General features: G+C 39.9%; 2 protein-coding genes across 5 annotated transcripts; one reads left to right on the top strand and one right to left on the bottom strand.

Annotated features, from left to right (window-relative positions):
* Window positions 1-2,835: 2,835 nt before the first annotated feature.
* Window positions 2,836-9,208, top strand: LOC149406699 (uncharacterized). 4 transcript variants are annotated; one of them, XR_016295998.1, is made up of 9 exons: window positions 2,836-3,193; window positions 3,744-3,818; window positions 4,256-4,381; window positions 5,009-5,280; window positions 6,023-6,677; window positions 6,784-6,983; window positions 7,117-7,361; window positions 7,526-8,788; window positions 9,001-9,208. XR_016295998.1 is itself a non-coding variant. In XM_089608286.1 (8 exons), the coding sequence occupies exons 4-8, from the start codon at window positions 5,009-5,011 to the stop codon at window positions 8,602-8,604; spliced, it is 2,451 nt and encodes an 816-aa protein (XP_089464412.1). In that variant the 5' UTR covers window positions 2,836-3,193; window positions 3,744-3,818; window positions 4,256-4,381; the 3' UTR covers window positions 8,605-8,966. The 4 variants fall into 4 exon arrangements, 3 of the variants coding, with proteins under 3 accessions (XP_089464412.1, XP_089464418.1, XP_089464422.1); XM_089608286.1 differs by lacking the exon at window positions 9,001-9,208 and having other exon boundaries at window positions 7,526-8,966; XM_089608292.1 differs by lacking the exon at window positions 9,001-9,208 and having other exon boundaries at window positions 4,062-4,381; window positions 7,526-8,966.
* A 1,853-nt stretch (window positions 9,209-11,061) lies between these two features.
* LOC149406698 (loganic acid O-methyltransferase-like) lies at window positions 11,062-14,456 on the bottom strand. The gene is made up of 4 exons (XM_089626034.1): window positions 14,264-14,456; window positions 13,670-13,941; window positions 12,085-12,472; window positions 11,062-11,673 (listed from the first exon to the last, which is right to left on the bottom strand). The coding sequence occupies exons 1-4, from the start codon at window positions 14,360-14,362 to the stop codon at window positions 11,326-11,328; spliced, it is 1,107 nt and encodes a 368-aa protein (XP_089482160.1). The 5' UTR covers window positions 14,363-14,456; the 3' UTR covers window positions 11,062-11,325.
* Between the last annotated feature and the right edge of the window lie 2,683 nt (window positions 14,457-17,139).

Genomic DNA, 17,139 nt, shown 5'->3' with positions numbered 1-17,139 from the left:
CCAATTTATTTTGCTTCGTCAACGAAGATGTCCTCTTCTGCGCCAGAGAACTAATCTGGGTATTCAACTGTTGTGGGTCTAACTCAGTTGTTGTGGTCTCAGGCCCATTAACAAAGATTGGATTATTTGTTATGAGCATGGGAGTTGGGCCGTGTTTGGACCGGGGGTTTGTGGGTTGGCTACTAGTAAAAGTATTAATTCCAGCCTCCTCATTTATCTGCGTTGTCTTGTTTTTGTTCGGGGACATGTGCAAAATTATGTTGGGGCAAGTCTGGGAATTTGTAACCTCGGATGTTGTCGATTGGGGCTTAGTTTTCTCATCATTGCTTTCCTCGGGACTCGCTTCAAACCACGCACGGCTGCACTCCTCCCCAAGTCCTCCGTCCGGTCTCTTTGGCTCCCTTCTTTCAGATTCCACCGCCATGGGGCTGATCGGCAGCGCCTGTTTTTTTTTCCTTCTGGTCTGTGGTGTTCACGCCTCTAGCCGGTGATAAAAACTCCCCTGGTCTCTTTTTATCGGATTTGAACCAAGGCCCAAAAGCTTTCACCATTTGACTATCTTCACCTTGGACCATGAATGGTTGGGTTTGACATCCACGTTTCTCATGCGTAATCGCTCCACAGTTGAAGTAAATGGGTGGCAATCTCTCAAACTGGAACTCTACCCAGACCTTCTTCCCGTTACAAGGCACGAAGCGCCCTGGGCTCAACCGACCATTCAGAGGCACATCAGCTCTGAATCTAAAGAAGTTGTTGAAAATGGCCTCCTTGGGCTTGGCCAGTTTAAGGTCAATAACCCTCCCCACCGTGGCGACGACTTTCAACGCATTCTTCTGAGTGACCATTGCAGGTGGCATTCCGACCGCGTGTACCCATAAGAGAAGCTCGTCCATCTTCTCATTTTTCCAGTTCCCCGATATTGGCCATTTCCTAACCAATATAGTGCCTTGAGCAAAGCACCACGGGTCCCGGGAAATGACATAAAAGCTTTCCTCTTTCTTGTTGCACCAGAGCTGGAAGTAGATCTCCTGTTCATCGGCTTCAAGTACTTTCAGACGCCATCCCTTGGACAGACTCCACAACCCCTCTAGGAAGGCTCCCAGAGCCTGTCGTCGGAGTGGCTTCTTCAGCACTAGCCTCCCAAGGATTCCCTCCTCTGCCAATGACGATGCCGACTCTTCTTGCATCTCCCAGTCATCATCCTCGTCCTCTACACCAAGCAAGTTGGTCTGTCTTGTCAGCTCTTCCATGGCTGTGTTCGGATCCTCCATCATCTACCCACAGTAGTCTCACTCAGATAGAGCGCTTCTCACAGAGGAGTCTAAAAAAAAAACATCCGTCTAGTTTTGATCTCTATCCTTGATGATCAAGGTGGAATATCTAATATGAATATTCTCAACAATAAAACATCATTTACATCAATGTTGCTGATAATTAAAAATAAGAGGAAGATTTCTCTCTCCTCTGGCTATCTCTGTAGGGATTTTAAAAGAAAAAAAGAAGTGCCACCATCTCTTCCACCGGGGCTGGTGCAGGCTGTGGTGGCTGTGGCCGCTCGTCGTCGCACCTCCGGCTTTGAGGGAGGGAAAATAAAATAATAATGCGTGGCAAGCAAAAGATTAGGAATGCAAAACTTTACGACAAAGTGCAGCGACAGTTCGATCAGGCGTGTTAGGGTCGGTTGACAAGCGCGTGTCCTCAGCCATGGTGCTACGATGTTGGTCACCGGTGATAGCAAGGCAGCGTGCCACGTTGGTGGTGGTGCAGCGATGCACGTCGACGGTTATGGTGTGGTGTTGCGACGCTGGGCATTGGCCGTGGTAGTGCGGCGTTCCACTCCTGGTGATGGTGGTGTGGCGTACGACAATGGTGCTTCGACGACGGCGGTGTTGCGTTGTTCTTCATCGGCCCCCGACGGGCTGCGTTGAGATCAGTGTTGTGATGGTGTCGAGACCCATGGTGGAACGTTTTTCAGTGTTTCTTTCGTTAGTGGTCATCTCAGATCTGTAGGTCTGGGGTCAATCTACGTTTAGTGTGGGTAGAGCTTTCAAGGACGCTGATTTCTCGTAGTCTTCGTGCTATCGTCGTCTCTGTGGTGGGTTATGATGGTGTCTATCATGTGACAAGATTTCATTTTTTTTTCCATCGGTTTGGAGTCTGTGAACATTTATATTGTTGATGTGTTTTGTTTTTTTAGGGATTGGAGACGGATTAGCCGTCATCCACTATTCCAGTGTGAATTTTCTGTTAGGTATATTTATCTATATAGACCGAATAATCATATTTCCTATTTTTTATGATGATTGTACTCCGGTTGATTGGATCTATCCATTAACTATTTTGAGTATTTTGAAATAGCCTTATGTGTGCTCGATTTTTAATGTGCTCATTGTTCTTGCACATGTTGAAAGTATGCACAAGATGAATGATCATTTTTACTTAGTCTTAGATTCACTTCAATCTATATTTGTAGCGTGTCTTGTACTAAGATGTTATTTTACTTTATTTCTAATGAAAAAATTCCTGCAATTTAAAAAAAAATGATGCAAATAATTTATCACATGGCAACTTGTTTTTAACTAAAACAAATTTACTATGAAAATTCAAAGTTGTTTACTTTTTTATTAAGTCTAGGTTAGATAATGATAATTAGAGTTTTTACAGATACATCGAAAATTTATTAGTAAATTTTTTTGTTTCATTTGATAATTTAACAATTTTATAAATAAATAAAAACACAAACATGCTACAAACATTTAAATGCATTTTTAAACCTGATAATCATACTAGTACATAAAAAAAAAAAATTAATTCTAAAAGCTAGGGCCCCGAATTTGGAAGGGCCCCAAAAAAAAAATTATGTATTTAATCGAGCCTCTCCTCCTCCGCGACGGCAAACGAACGAGTCTCTCACTCCTCGCGGCGCGACCCAAACGACCCTCTCACTCCGCCTCCGCGCGACCCAAACTCACGCCGAACGCGCCATCTCCGTGCGACCCGAACGAACGCGCCATCTCCTCCGGCTCCGCGCGACCCAAACAAACGCCCCATCCATCTCCTCCGCCTCCGCGCGACCCAAACGAACCTCTCCTCCGCGCCATCTCCTCCGCGCGCGCGTCAAGTGAAGTGAGCACCGCACTCCGGAGCACCGAGCGTCCGAGTCCGACCGGCGACCGAGCCCTACTAAATCAAGGTGAGGAAAATTAGGGGTTTGAAATATTGAGAATGGATTTGAAAATTAGGGATTTCATGAATTGAAAATTAGGATTTCAGGATTTGAATTTAGGTGATGAGACTCTGGTGAGTACTCTCCATCAGTCTGCGATTGCACACCAGAAAGACTGTCCACATGTCTGCAATGAAAACGCCTAAATAAACAATATATCATATATGTCTGCAGTATGCGATTGGATCACGTATATCGCGTCAATAGTCGAGAAAAGATCAATAGTTTATTACTAAATATTGAAAGGGATAAATAATATGTAACAGAATTAGCAGAGCAAACATTACACTTTATATACCTTTCTATCTTCATCAGTGGCTCTGCATAATAAACTTCTGTCAGGGCACTTCTGTTTATAATGAGAATAAAGAGAGCGTAATAAAACAGACATTAGGGAAGCAATAGACATTAGGGAAGCAACACCTAAGCATATTACTTCATAGTCTCTCTCACTCTTTCTGATATTTATTTACTTGGTGAGCCGATTTGGTTAAGAGTTAAATGTTTAAAATTGCAGTGCTTTAATTGAGAAGCAACAGACATTAGGGAATTTGAATTGCAGAGGCCCACAACTCGTCTCCACTCTCTCCAGGTAAACCCTGTTTCAAAGACGTAGTATAGAAAGAAAAAAAAAACATACAAGCTTTACAACAGGACAATTACAAGCTTAGACAATTCTACGGTAATTTTGTACATACAAGTTTTACAGCAGGACAATGTAGAAAATATTTATACTGTTGAATGTTGATCATATATCCGGTACTTTTATTTTATCTCTGGCTGATCCTTCTCTATGGTTGATCCTTCTCTCTGGTTGGATTTATGTGAAAATTAGGGATTTGAATGTATATGAACTTGGCCTGGCTGCTTGGATTTGAGTTTGAGTATACACAGGACAATTAGAATTTGCGTGTGAGCTTGGCTGCTTGGATTTAAGTTTGAGTATAACTTGGCTGCTTGGATTTGAGTTTGAGTTTGAGTTTGATTATAATTTTTTATTTTTTATTTAATTTTTTATTATTATCAAAGGGCCCCAAAATTTTTATTCGCCTAGGGCCCCGGATGAGTTCGGGCCGGCCCTCTTGAATTTGTCCGCTCCGAGAGTTTCCTCTGTCGTTGGTGAGGATTAGAGTCGGAGAAGAAGACTAACCTGAGGTACGGATTCCTTGTTCTTCAAAATGAATAATAATAAAAAAAAAACATATATATTAAGGGCAATCTCCGGTGGACGAGATAAACGATTATATTTCAAAGTTAGATGAGAGGAAAATCAGTTACGAGTCCAATATTGCGATTGGCGAAGAAAAGAATCGAGCTTTCAGCATTTTCTTTTCGTGTCCTGCGTTTATGTTGGGGTTGGAAAAAGAAAATAGAGATAGTATTTTTTGATTTTTGATTTTTGATTTTTGATTTTTGATTTTTGATTTTCTTTTTCAAAAAGGATCAGATGAAATTGAGGTCTTATTTTCATTCATCTGATATTCTTGCTCTGATGCTTGGTAGTTTTTGGCTTACCAAGAAAAGGTCTGAAGGTCTTTGATTGTCTCAAGCTAGATTTTTCTTTTTCAGACTGGTTTATGTCATTTTTTAAAGTTGTGCCTGAAATACTCATGAAGTCAATTATATATGTTTATCTAGGTAATGGAACAGTACTTTTAGTTAGCCAAGAAAGGTTGCTGAGAACCTGGATGTTTCTTTTTCAGACTTGTTTGTGTGTCATACCTAAAGCAATGCCGTAAATAGTTACAAAACCCGGTATATATGTCTTTGACTATTGTGTAGATGGCGAGGTGGGATGAGATATTTTCGCTTCCAATTCAGAGTCCTCCGAGTTCGGAGTTCTCTTCTGCTGAAATGGTGTGGTCGAAGGTTGAAGGTTGGCGTGACAACATAGACCGAGTAGCCCTAATCCCTTTCGCCAGAGTGGCTGATTTCGTGAGAGGAGAATCCAACAGAAAAGATTGCCCCACAAGATTCCACGTGGAAGCTAGGCGGAGGCGGAGATCCACCACGCCTTACAAGCCCAAAGTTGACGGAGTTCTCGAGTACATACTGTAAGTTTCCACAATCTCGCTCCTATTGTTTTGTTTCTACTCTGTCGCTGTTTTGCTTTTAGTGTTGAAGAAAGTGGGGTTTTTCTTGGTCAATCTCGTTTGATTGGATACGTTTCTGTTGGTTAAAATACTTGCTAGGGAGGTTATTCCCTTGAGGGAATATATATATATATATATATATATATATATATATATATTGATATATATATATATATTTTGATATATATATATATATATATTGATACTGAGAATTGAATCAACTTATTAGTCTGTTGATGTTGGCCTTGTACATAATCTTCTTCATACAATCTGTGCTACAAGCTATAATGAGTCATGAGTCATGACCATGCCAAAATCCTAGACTAGTTTTATGGTGCGGCTCGGATAAAACCCGATTCCGAGATCAAGTATCTTGGATAACTTTGGTTAAGACTGCAGTGGAATTAGCAACACAGCAAATTAGGATGGGAATATTGTATTGTAGAGCATAATGGTTATTTGGCCCGAGACAGCGAGGAGTTTGGTTGGTTTTAAAAATAAAATAAAAAAAAAGCACAAAAGATAACCATTCTTCGAGTCTCTCAAAATTATCGACGAATTTCTCTGATCTTTGTCAGCCCTTTTAAACAAGCTGATTCATGACTTCATCCGAAACTCAATACTACAAATAACATTTTAATATCATTCTAAAAATGGCTTTTTCACACTCCTTATCGCGTGAGTTATACTCTATGTTGAACAGATATTGGTGCTCCTTCGGCCCCGATGACCATCGGAAAGGTGGCATTATAAGACCAAGTAGGAATACTTACGTTCCCAAGAAGAAGAAAAACGCCGGTCGCCCAAACACCAAGCGAGGATGTACTTGTCACTTTATCGTGAAACGCTTAATTGCCGAGCCCTCGGTGGCTCTCGTAATCTACAACGAGGACAAGCACATCGACAAGAAAGGGGTTCCTTGCCACGGCCCGCAGGACAAGAAGGCCGCGGGGACGCGCGCGGTTTTCGCTCCGTACATCTCAGAGGAGCTTCGTCTCCGAGTTCTGTCTCTGCTACACGTCGGCGTTTCCGTCGAGACCATAATGCAGAGGCACAACGAATCGGTGGAGAGACAAGGCGGGCCGTGCAACCGCGACGACCTTCTGACGCATCGGTATGTCAGGAGACAAGAGAGAAGCATCCGGCGGTCAACGCACGAGCTGGACCGCGACGATTCCGTCAGCGTCGGCGTTTGGGTCGAAACCCATCGGAACAATGTCTTCTTCTACGAGGATTTCTCTGACTCCGAACCGTTTACTTTGGGGATCCAGACGGAGTGGCAGTTGCAACAAATGATTCGGTTTGGAAATCGCAGCCTTCTAGTCTCCGATTCGAGGTTCGGAACCAACAAGTTGAAGGTCTGTTCCTCTCTGAATGTCGATGTAATGCTATTATTTCGTTAGAAATTATGAAAAGAATTTAGAGGAGTCGTATTAAACTAAGATTTTTTTTTTTTTCATCTAGTATCCAGTTTACAGTATCCTTGTTTTCAACCCTGACAAGAAGGCCATCCCAGTAGCGTGGATAATATCTCCGAGATTTTCAAGCTTAGATACCTATAAGTGGATGCGAGCTCTTTATAATCGAGTTCTAACAAAGGATCCTTCTTGGAGGTTGGCTGGGTTTATTATTGACGATCCTTTGGCTGATGTTCATGCAATCAGGTATTGTATTCTTTGCTAAACTCCTCATTGACAGCCTCAAGTATAGAGGAATAATCTGTTCTAAATATAAGTTGTAATTGTAAATACTGTGGTTTGAATAATCTGAACAATTTGTCTCCTGGCGCTGATTCAGGGACGTGTTTCAGTGCTCTGTATTGTTAAGCTTTTGGCGGCTTCGTCACGCGTGGCAAAAACACTTGATGCAAAAATGTGTAGGAAATGAGATTCGAGTCGAGATATCAAGACGGCTTGGGCAAATAGTGGACGGCATTTGTAAAGGAGAAGGAGCAATGGGCTTATTTGAGAATTTCGTGAAAGACTTTGTAGACGAAGCAGAATTTCTGGATTATCTTACAGCGACTTGGTATCCTAGACTAGGTTAGTCGTGTGTCCCGACACAATAATCTGTGAGCATTTTTGTCTTTGTGCAGAACTGCAAGCTGGTGTTTGCCCGAAACCTTTCAAGCATATATGCTTTTACTCTTTATAAATTATGCCAATATAATAATAAAAAAAAATTAATTTTTTAATTTTTTCGCCAGGGGATTGGATTGCTGCTCTGCAAAGTCTTCCTCTTGCCAGTCAAGAAACCTGCGCAGCAGTGGAGTTTTACCACAATCAGTTGAAGCTTCAGTTGCTGAACGAGAAGAATCCTAAATTATATCAAAGAACGGACTGGTTGGTTGATAAGTTGAATAACAAAGTGCACTCCCATTTCTGGCTCGACGAGTACCCGGGCAAGGACGACTTTGCACGATACAAGAAAGAAGAGTGGGCGATCGGGTTGACCTCTTGGCGCAAAGCTTTGGAGATTCCAGACTCCGATATCGTCGTGGACGCCAAGAACGCAAAAGTTAAAGACCAGCTCGACGGGGATAGAGTATACGCCGTCTGTAACGCAGGTTCTCATTTCGGTGTTTGTGACTGCAAGTGGGCTGAAATGGGCAACCTGTGCGAGCATATCCTTAAAGCTATAAGCACGTTGCGGAAGAAAAACCCGGATACGCAGTCTATAAGCTTGCTTCAGTACCGCAAGGCATTGATCAATATGCTAAATTGCCCGCCCCGAGATTCTTTGATTTGTGACCATGCCGTCGCTTTAGCAGTTTTAGTACAGAAGCAGATGAACGCACTGGTCTCTATGGAACAATCGGTAAATGAGAGAAACAGTGAGAGAAACGAGGACAGTGTGTCTCAGACGGGTAAGGAAAACGATGACCAGAACGATCCCGGAGCAAGCCGGAATGGGATTCATGGTGAAAGCACGGACATGGATGTCGACCCGCCAGCTGTACATTCTGTCGACGAGGTTGTGTCAGGCTGCGTCGTTTCGGATATCGGCGAAAAGGCTGTGGGTAACTCGGAAAGTGATCATCTTCCTTCAAACGACGCTGCTTTTGACACCATAGTGAATAAAGGAACTCAAGAAAGTGAAATGGATGTAGAATCGGTTAACCTCGATACACCGCTGTCGACTATGGAGTTTCCGGTGACCCATCAAACCGACGATGCTCAGCCGAAGAGTGTTTCAGCCTCGATGGATGTTGATAAGCTGTCACTAGACGAGACTTCTTCGCCTATGGCGGTGCCGGTTGAGTCTCGCGAGGTCGAGATTTCTTAAAACTTCATTGTTCAAGAAAGAGAGTGGAAATTAATTGAAGGACGAGAGTTCCTCGAGATGACATGTCGGCTTGTGACCACCGTGGAGAAGAATAAACATTGTTCTGATCGATGGAGCGTTTCGGCTTTTTCCGAACTTGAAAGCCTGTTGAGATGAGGAGACATTGGTGATATTAATGCAAAAGGTTAGACTTGCAAACCAGTTTAGAGTTAGAAGTTGCCAGTGCGGTGATGAACAACAATAATGTTACATTTGTAAGCCATGCTGTTTTATATAGCATTTAATAGTAGCAATCATTTCTGAATTATTGTTTACCACTATAATTAAGAAAAATCAAAGGCTCTTTAGCCTAAATTCAACTAGTTCTTGCTCATCGACCATATGACTATGATTCAGGATCAGAGAACAGAGTTCTAAATATACATCAAGGTCAGGGACAAATGAAGATTGGAGTTCTAGCTGAATATGTGAAGTCACCGGGTTCAAATTTGTTGTCGACTTTGTCATACCTTTATTAATTGTTCCGATTTCTGTAAAGATTTTACATGTAACGGGATTAGGCAACGACGAAAATCGACAAAAACTTATCACAATTCACAACAAAGACGTCTTCAACTACATCCGGGAGCGGGTTTGGAACAAGGTCCGGGGGTGGAAGGGGTCCTTTTTCTCTTTCCCCGGAAAGGAAGTCATCATTAAAGCCGTTATCCAAGCCATTCCTAGCTACGTCATGAGTTGCTTCATTCTCCCGAAGAAGCTTGTTAAAGACCTCCATCGTATGGTGGCCAATTTTTGGTGGGGAAGCACCGAAGAAAAGAGAAAAACCCATTGGGGAAGTTGGGATAAACTTTGCTCCCGCAAAGAAGAAGGAGGAATGGGGTTCCGCAATCTCGAGAGTTTCAACCAAGCTTTGCTAGCCAAGGGAGTGTGGAGAGTGTTGAGATTTCCCACCTCCTTAGCAGCCCGGGTTCTCAAAGCGAGTTATTTCCCAAACTCGGATATCCTCTCCACCACGAACATGAATTACGCTTCAAGCACATGGAGAGGCCTTATGTGGGGCCGGTCTCTCGTTCTCAAAGGCTCGAGATGGAGGATTGGCTCGGGGGCCTCGGTGGATGCCAGGTACGGTCGGTGGATTCCAAGGACCTCCGGCTTCTCGGTTCGCAACCCGACTCTCATTCCGGCAGGAACGACGGTGGCGGCGCTGAAAGCTCCGGGGGGAGGGTGGGATATCCCGCGCCTCCGAGAGGTCCTATGTGATGAGGACGTCGCGGAAGTACTCAAAATTCCTTGCATTCCCTCCTCGGTGCCCGACGAACTTTGTTGGCACTTCACAAAGGATGGCGAATATACCGTGAGGAGTGGCTACCGGGTGGCGCGGGAAGCGATGGGAAAAATTGGGTCGTCGGATCCTCGCGAAACGGAGAAATGGTGGGACGAGCTTTGGAAGCTTAAGCTCCCCCCGAAGATGCGGGTTTTCTTATGGAGGGTGGGGAAGGGCTGGCTCCCAACAGCGGGGAGTTTGGTAAACAGAGGAATGGATGTGGACCCCCGGTGCTCGAGGTGCATGGCTGAGCGGGAAACGGTCTTCCACGCGGTGTGGGGATGCAAGGTAAGCTCGAAGATGTGGAAGCTTACCGGGTGGAGAGAGTTGATCAAAACAGCCTACCATGGAGACATCACCGCTTTTCTCATTCACATGAAAGAAGGCCTCTCGACTCCGGACTTTGAGTTGTTCGTTGCGATAGCGTGGGCCTGCTGGAATGCCCGCAACGACGAGCTGCATACCGGAAGACGAGGGGTACCCCTGGACAGGATCAATGCGGCCTCGAACTTCCTCGACGAGTTCCGTCAGGCCTCGGTCCCTGGGCGTCCGACGGCCGCTCCACAAAGCCGGCCGGTACGTTGGCTTCCCCCACCACCGGGAGTTATCTCCGTCTGCGTTGATGCAGCCATATCCCGGGAGATGGGCATCTGTGGAGCGGGAGGAATCTTACGCACGTCGGAAGGCTGGGTGGTGGGCTCTTTCATTATGCAGTCCCCGGGTCTTCTCTCACCTCTTTCGGCGGAACTCCTTGCCGTGATCGAAGGACTGCGGGTTGCCAAAGACCTGGGCTGCTCTAGAATTAGCGTCCAGTCCGACTGTGCTATGGCGGTGAAGCTGCTAAACGGGAATAACCGCTGGCTCAAGGAGGAAGGCCTCCTGGTGCACGAGGCTCTGGATATGGCACGTTCTTTCCCCTCTGTTGTTTTTTGTTTTCTCCCGAGACAGAGTAATGTAATAGCCCATATGTTGGCAAAAAAATCTCTCGCTTTTGTTGAACGTACCACCTGGGTAGAGTCTGTTCCCCCAGAAGTGATGAACATTTGCTTGGCGGAAGTGCCATAATTTATCTTCCTGGTTTTCCCAGGTTTTTCAAAAAAAAAAAAAAACAAAGACATGTTTACAAGAGATAATAATACAACAATATTCTTACAGAATTCAAATAGAGTATTTATACCCTGTTACACATAAGCAGTACACGTAGATAACTTACATAAAGCAACAGCAAAAGCAAACGGGAAATTAAAAGAACCACATCAGCTGCCATGTCACCAACACCGGTAACATAATGCAGCAATATTCTTACGCAACCCACGGTGATATTTTATTATTCTGCTGATCGGATCAGCGTTATTACGATCGTATTCATTTATTCCTTTTTCATTTTATGAATACGGCTAGTAGGGTTTACGCTTCAGAAGAACAAACGACTCGATCACTTGCTTGTAGCTCAAGTCACCCAACACTGTGGTCTCCTCGACCTTCTTCTTGAAGCGAGCAAAGAACTCATCGATGATCTCCGATCCGAAATGGTTGCTGAAGAGTCCCTCGAGACCAGCTCGGTAGTGCACCGTGATCTGATTCGGAAAGCCGGGATCATTGATGAACTTCCTTGAACGATGCAGTGGTTCCATTCTCTCGAGAACGAAATCAGGGTTTCTCTTTATGATTTCCTCTAGTTGTGGTGGAGTTGAAAGGTATACTGGCAAGTTGAACGTGTCGACCTTCTCTTCGCTTGTTAATCCCTTTGATAATATGCGAATTTACAATGCAAATATTAGTGTAATTATTTCCAATCCGGGATTCATAATTTATACTATAACATGACTAAGAAACTGAAACTCCTCAACATATGAGTGTACACGATGTATCTGAAATCGAATCAAATTGGCTGTCAACTGTATTTTTAGATTGAAATTATTAATCCTTACTAAATCACCCTTATTAGATAGTTTTTATTTGATAATCTAAAAGTCAAAATGTCCCATCTAAAAGTCATCTAGATGCAACAACCGTCGCATCTAATACTTCGCATCTAAGGGTTCATTTAGTAGTGGTTAATAGAAATAACCATATATTATATATATATATATATATATATATATATATATATATATATATATAATGGTTAGTGAAGGGAAAACACTATTACGCACCATAGCAGCCATTTCCAAGAGGACATCGGCCATGAACTCAAAGAAAGTGGTCGTAAGGCATTTGGAATTGGGCGGAGCGGTAACAATAGAGAAAGCGATGAGGCCGCCAGATACAACCTCTATTGCCCTCGCCTTCAAAAAAGCGCCGATATCTCTTTCAAATTGCGCTTTGTAAGCTTCCGCGACTTCCTTTGGAGAGCTAGTCCAATAGATCTTCCCTTTGTTGAAGGCCGGAGAGGTGTTGTTAGACACTCCTTCGGGCACTTTGGAGAGCCAATGGAGAGAGTAGCCCGAGTAGACGAAGTTGAGGCTTGACTTTGGGAACAATCGCCCGTAGAACGATCCCGGAACACCCCCCACAAAGTAGGGCTTCTCGACGGGGATGGACCTGAAAAATAATTGTCATGAGTTATGTTTTAATTTTAGACCCTACACGCGTGAATTAATTCGGACAAATAGTGTTCTCAAATTTGAAGGGGCTAGATCAAATAATTAGAAAGGAAAATATATATATATATATATATATATATATATATATATATATATATATATATATATATTTAAGTAGTAAACAAGAACACAAAATTTGTCACATGTCTTGTGCCAAAGAGGATGTCGTTGCAAAAAGAAATCGTTAAAGTTCCATGTATAAGAGCTTACAAAAGTACTTCTATAAAACAAATGATGAGGCGGATGAAGATGAGGGTTTGGATGGTGAGATCTAGTTATTGGTTAGAATTCAGATCATCTCTCCATTTTTGGTGTCTATCTATCTCTAATCAAAATAAATCACGTCATATTTTTTTTTCTCATTTTAAAGTTGAATTTTTTTTTTATGAATGTGGCAAACAATTAGTTACTATTTAAATCTCGATTAGTAGAATCTAAAAAATTTGATGGTTAGTAGACACGAGTCACAACTCGTGGTCACTACTATATGAGTATTCATTGTAGCTCTATAAAAACGATGCTTAAGGTAATCCACAATTTTCTAATTCAAAAGTCATCACCTTAGGTCGGTATTTCTTAAATTTACGGTCAATTTTTATTTTATTATTTTTATGAAAAATATTGTCAAATTAATAAATGGAAGTTAAGTAGAACACTTATTTTTGGGTAACCGCTCAATATTTGAAGGAATATGTGTGCTGCCAATATTTTAAACACTATGAACATATATTAAATGTTACAAATATAAATTCAAGAGGACTATCACAATATATTTTATATAGATTATATATAAGATAGAGGAAGAGGGACACTCACGAAACACTGTTCAATGCACAGTGTTTTGTGAGTTTTTTTTAATAAGAGATTGAACCTTAAACACAAATAGTGTTCATTCGTATCGATTTTTTTATCATTAAAAAGATAAAAATGTATTAAAAAATTATAAATACATTTTTTCAAACCTAAATATTTATGGACATATCTCTATATATTTCTTTCTCTAGATTAAAATATATTAATTATTCTGCAGCAACGAGTGGAACATATATTGATATATATATATATATATATATATATATAATAATAATAATAATAATAATAATAATACACACTTCATTTACTATTGTATGCGCACCTGAAAACGGTGTTGAAATCACTAGAGACGAGATCGTTGAAAAATACATGAAATTCAAGGGCGTCGTAGACGTGGTGTAGTCCCTGGGATTGCAGTTTGAGCTTCACGGAATCCATCACGTTTTGGACGGCAGCGAGGGTGTTGGGTCCCACGGCACAGCCCATGTCAACGATGTTGAATGCAGAACAAGTCTTGACAACGACTTCATCGATCTCAAGCTTCTCTAGAATCCCCTCTTTTATGAATGCATTTGCACTATCCACTCCCATTTTCTGCTCAACACTAAAATATTAATCATAATTGATATGTCGTATACATATCTCTAAAGAGAGAGAGAGGAAAAAACATAGTAAAAATGACATTAGTTACCCTTATTTAAAAAAAAAGGGATGGTAGGATTTTATACCCCTTTCATTTTTTTCTCATAGGAATGTCTCACATATACATATAATTTTGCATTAAAAAGTCGCATCGATTTCGAACCAAATTTGAAATGAGGCATAGATGCAAAAAAAAAAGGTTCCGCGCCGAGCTCTTCTCTCTAAAGTAAGACGTCTTATTATATAATAAAAAACCAAAAAAAAAAAAAATTGCCTGCAATGTAGAGTTACGCGCGTAGCTCTTCTCGCCCTCTCCGCCATTCACAGGAAACACTTCATCTCTTTGGAAACTTTTCTCAACAGTGCTTGCCATCTCTCAAAGTAGGCAATATATTTCTCTCTAGTCTCTTCCCAATATTATCTGTGTTATTTTACTATTCTTCGGATATGGTTGGCATATATATATAGCAAGATTATATGTGATATCTTCAGTATAATATATATATCCACGCAAGGGGACCAATATGTATATATCACAACCATTTTTGTAAGCAAGAGAGGTACGTAGCATAAAGACACAGAGTACAGTTCAAATATAATAAACACTTAATTCAGGGTTTGGTATGTTGTTCAATCAATCGTACTCTATATGGTTATTATAGAAGGCAAAGATGAATTTTAGGCCAATCAAAATAAGAAAGAAAGAAAAGGACATACAAATAAACAAAAAATATATATATGTTATCTATAATGCCGTTTTACCCGTACAATTAGTAGGAGTTAATTATCATTATCAATAATGAATTGAGAGATAATAGTGTAAGCGACATTGCATTTTTTAAAGAAAAATTAGTCGAGTTAAATCACTTGAAAAGTTGATATTGCAATCTAGCCAACGTTTCGTCCAAATTTCTATTCTAGCAAAAAATGATGACGTGGCTTAATCATGTATGAAGTTAATTACTATATTATCATCTACTAGAATTTGGCTAACAAAACTTGTAGTCAACGTTTGATCAGTCAAATTTTGCATTCAATACACATGATCTACTGTTTCATTTAAAAAAAAAAAGATTTATTCGGCATCCTTCAAATATACACATTATTCGTCCTATTGAATGATTTATTTTAGTTTATTTTATTTTAGTCCTATTGAATATTTTTTTGTTATCATTAATGTTGGCACTTTTACACGCATGTGATTAGGTGAATTAGTCAATGTTTATTTTTTTTCCTATATTATATTCATTTTGGTTAAACATTCAAATTTTGACGTTGTTGACTTTTAAAATCAATTAGTATTTATTTCCTATATTATTTCATAAATAATTTTCCTAGGTACTCAAATTTGAATCCAAGCGTATAAATTTCCTCAAACGTTTGCTACTGTTTTTTAGTTTATTTTAATTTATTTTAGTCTTATTGAATCAAGCGTTGGGTACTTTTTTTCAACTAATTTAAATCACACAAGGGTATATATTAGGTATTTCATAGCTGTAAATTTCAATAAATAACTAGATTATAAAATTTATCAAACATGGGCTAGAAACTAAAAACCACGTTTCAAAATGGTTACGTTGCTAGTTTGCCATTTTTTTTAAACATTGTTAAGGACATCATAGAGCAGATCTTGTTACGGACGAATATTTTATAATCTGTCATCCAAAGATGTGTAATATTACAGATACATATTCACGTACACCAGCTTAATTTTAAATTATAAATTGAATAGTTGTACAATGCAATATATCTTTATTTATTTTTCTTTATTATTATCTGTGTACATTAATTTACTAAGTTCATCCTTACCCATTGAAAAAACAAATATCTCTCTAACTAATATTTGTTTTGTTTATTTTCCATTGTTCCTACTTTCCCTTCTTTTCTCTAAACATAATTAACACAATCGTTTCAAATAAAAAGAATATAAACACACACCGGCGAAGTTCGTTTCACACCGTCGCCTACTGCATTACGTTCCATTTATTTTTCGAACACTTTCTATTGTAGCGTTTTGGAGAAGACATTAAAAATTATAGAAGACCATCGAAATCCATATAGAAAACTAGGGAAGACCATCAAAGTCGGAATAAAAATTTATCAAAAGATTTGAAAACCATATAAAAAAATATAGACCATTGGAATCTGTAAAAAAAAAAAAAAAAACTAAATATAAATATTGTTCATTTTCTGTTTGTCGGAATTCAATGTTCTGGCGATAGTAGCATCAAAGAACATTAATTTTTTTTAATATAATTTTTTGGATTTTTATAGAACTAAATTGTATTCATGGTACCCTCGAAATTCACGAAAACTAGAGTAACTTTTATTATGGATTTTGGTGGTATCATTAAATTTTATATAAATCCTTAAAAATAGTCTATATATATATATATGTGTGTGTGTGTGTGTGTGTGTGTATCTAATATTAATTAGAGAGAACACATGGTTCCTTGGGGAAGCTTTTGATTCCGGAGACTTGCACAAAATCATATTTTTTTATATTATTTTTCATTTATATATATCATATATTTGAACTTATGCCCTCACGCAGGAGGAGCAGATCTCATGAGAGATAGTGTCACAAACTAAATGTTTGGGGATTTAGACAAAATCATGTTAGTAGCGAATCTTGCTTATTTTGACAAGATCAACGCATCCCTTAAGGCAATAGAGACGAGAGAGAATAGTTGATGAGAGAGAGAGCCAAAATATTTAACACTAAAGTTGCTAGGATTTGCATTTACCTATAATATTAGATGCCCTTTATAGGAAATGGACGAGGGAAGTTGCCGTTTCTCAATTGTGTGTGATCTCAAGAATACAATGATGTAGGAGGAAACATTCCTTGTGTGTAAATATCCTTGTTGCAATTAATAAGGTACATTTTAGTCTAATAAGTGGATTTCCCAAATATGATAGGGTTATTAAGCTATATAGCCACACGGATATAGTGGATTGAGATATAGCCAACTTTTAGTTAATTTCTTGTAAATAGCCAAGTAAACTTATTAACAGATTAATAAAATATTTATTTAACACAGTCAAACATATATTTTAGGTAGTTAATAGGCTGCCACATATGCAAGTTGGCTATTTACAAAGTATTTACCAAAGGTTGGCTAATTTATAATTCCTATAGTTTAGGTG

The sequence above is a fragment of the Urtica dioica genome, chromosome 1, assembly GCF_054948205.1.
Source record: "Urtica dioica subsp. dioica isolate 48M chromosome 1, U.dioica_male_clone48M_v1_H2, whole genome shotgun sequence".
Classification (NCBI taxonomy): Eukaryota; Viridiplantae; Streptophyta; class Magnoliopsida; order Rosales; family Urticaceae; genus Urtica; species Urtica dioica.
The sequence above is the reverse complement of the archived record's forward strand: the minus strand, read 5'-3'. Positions and strand labels throughout refer to the sequence as shown.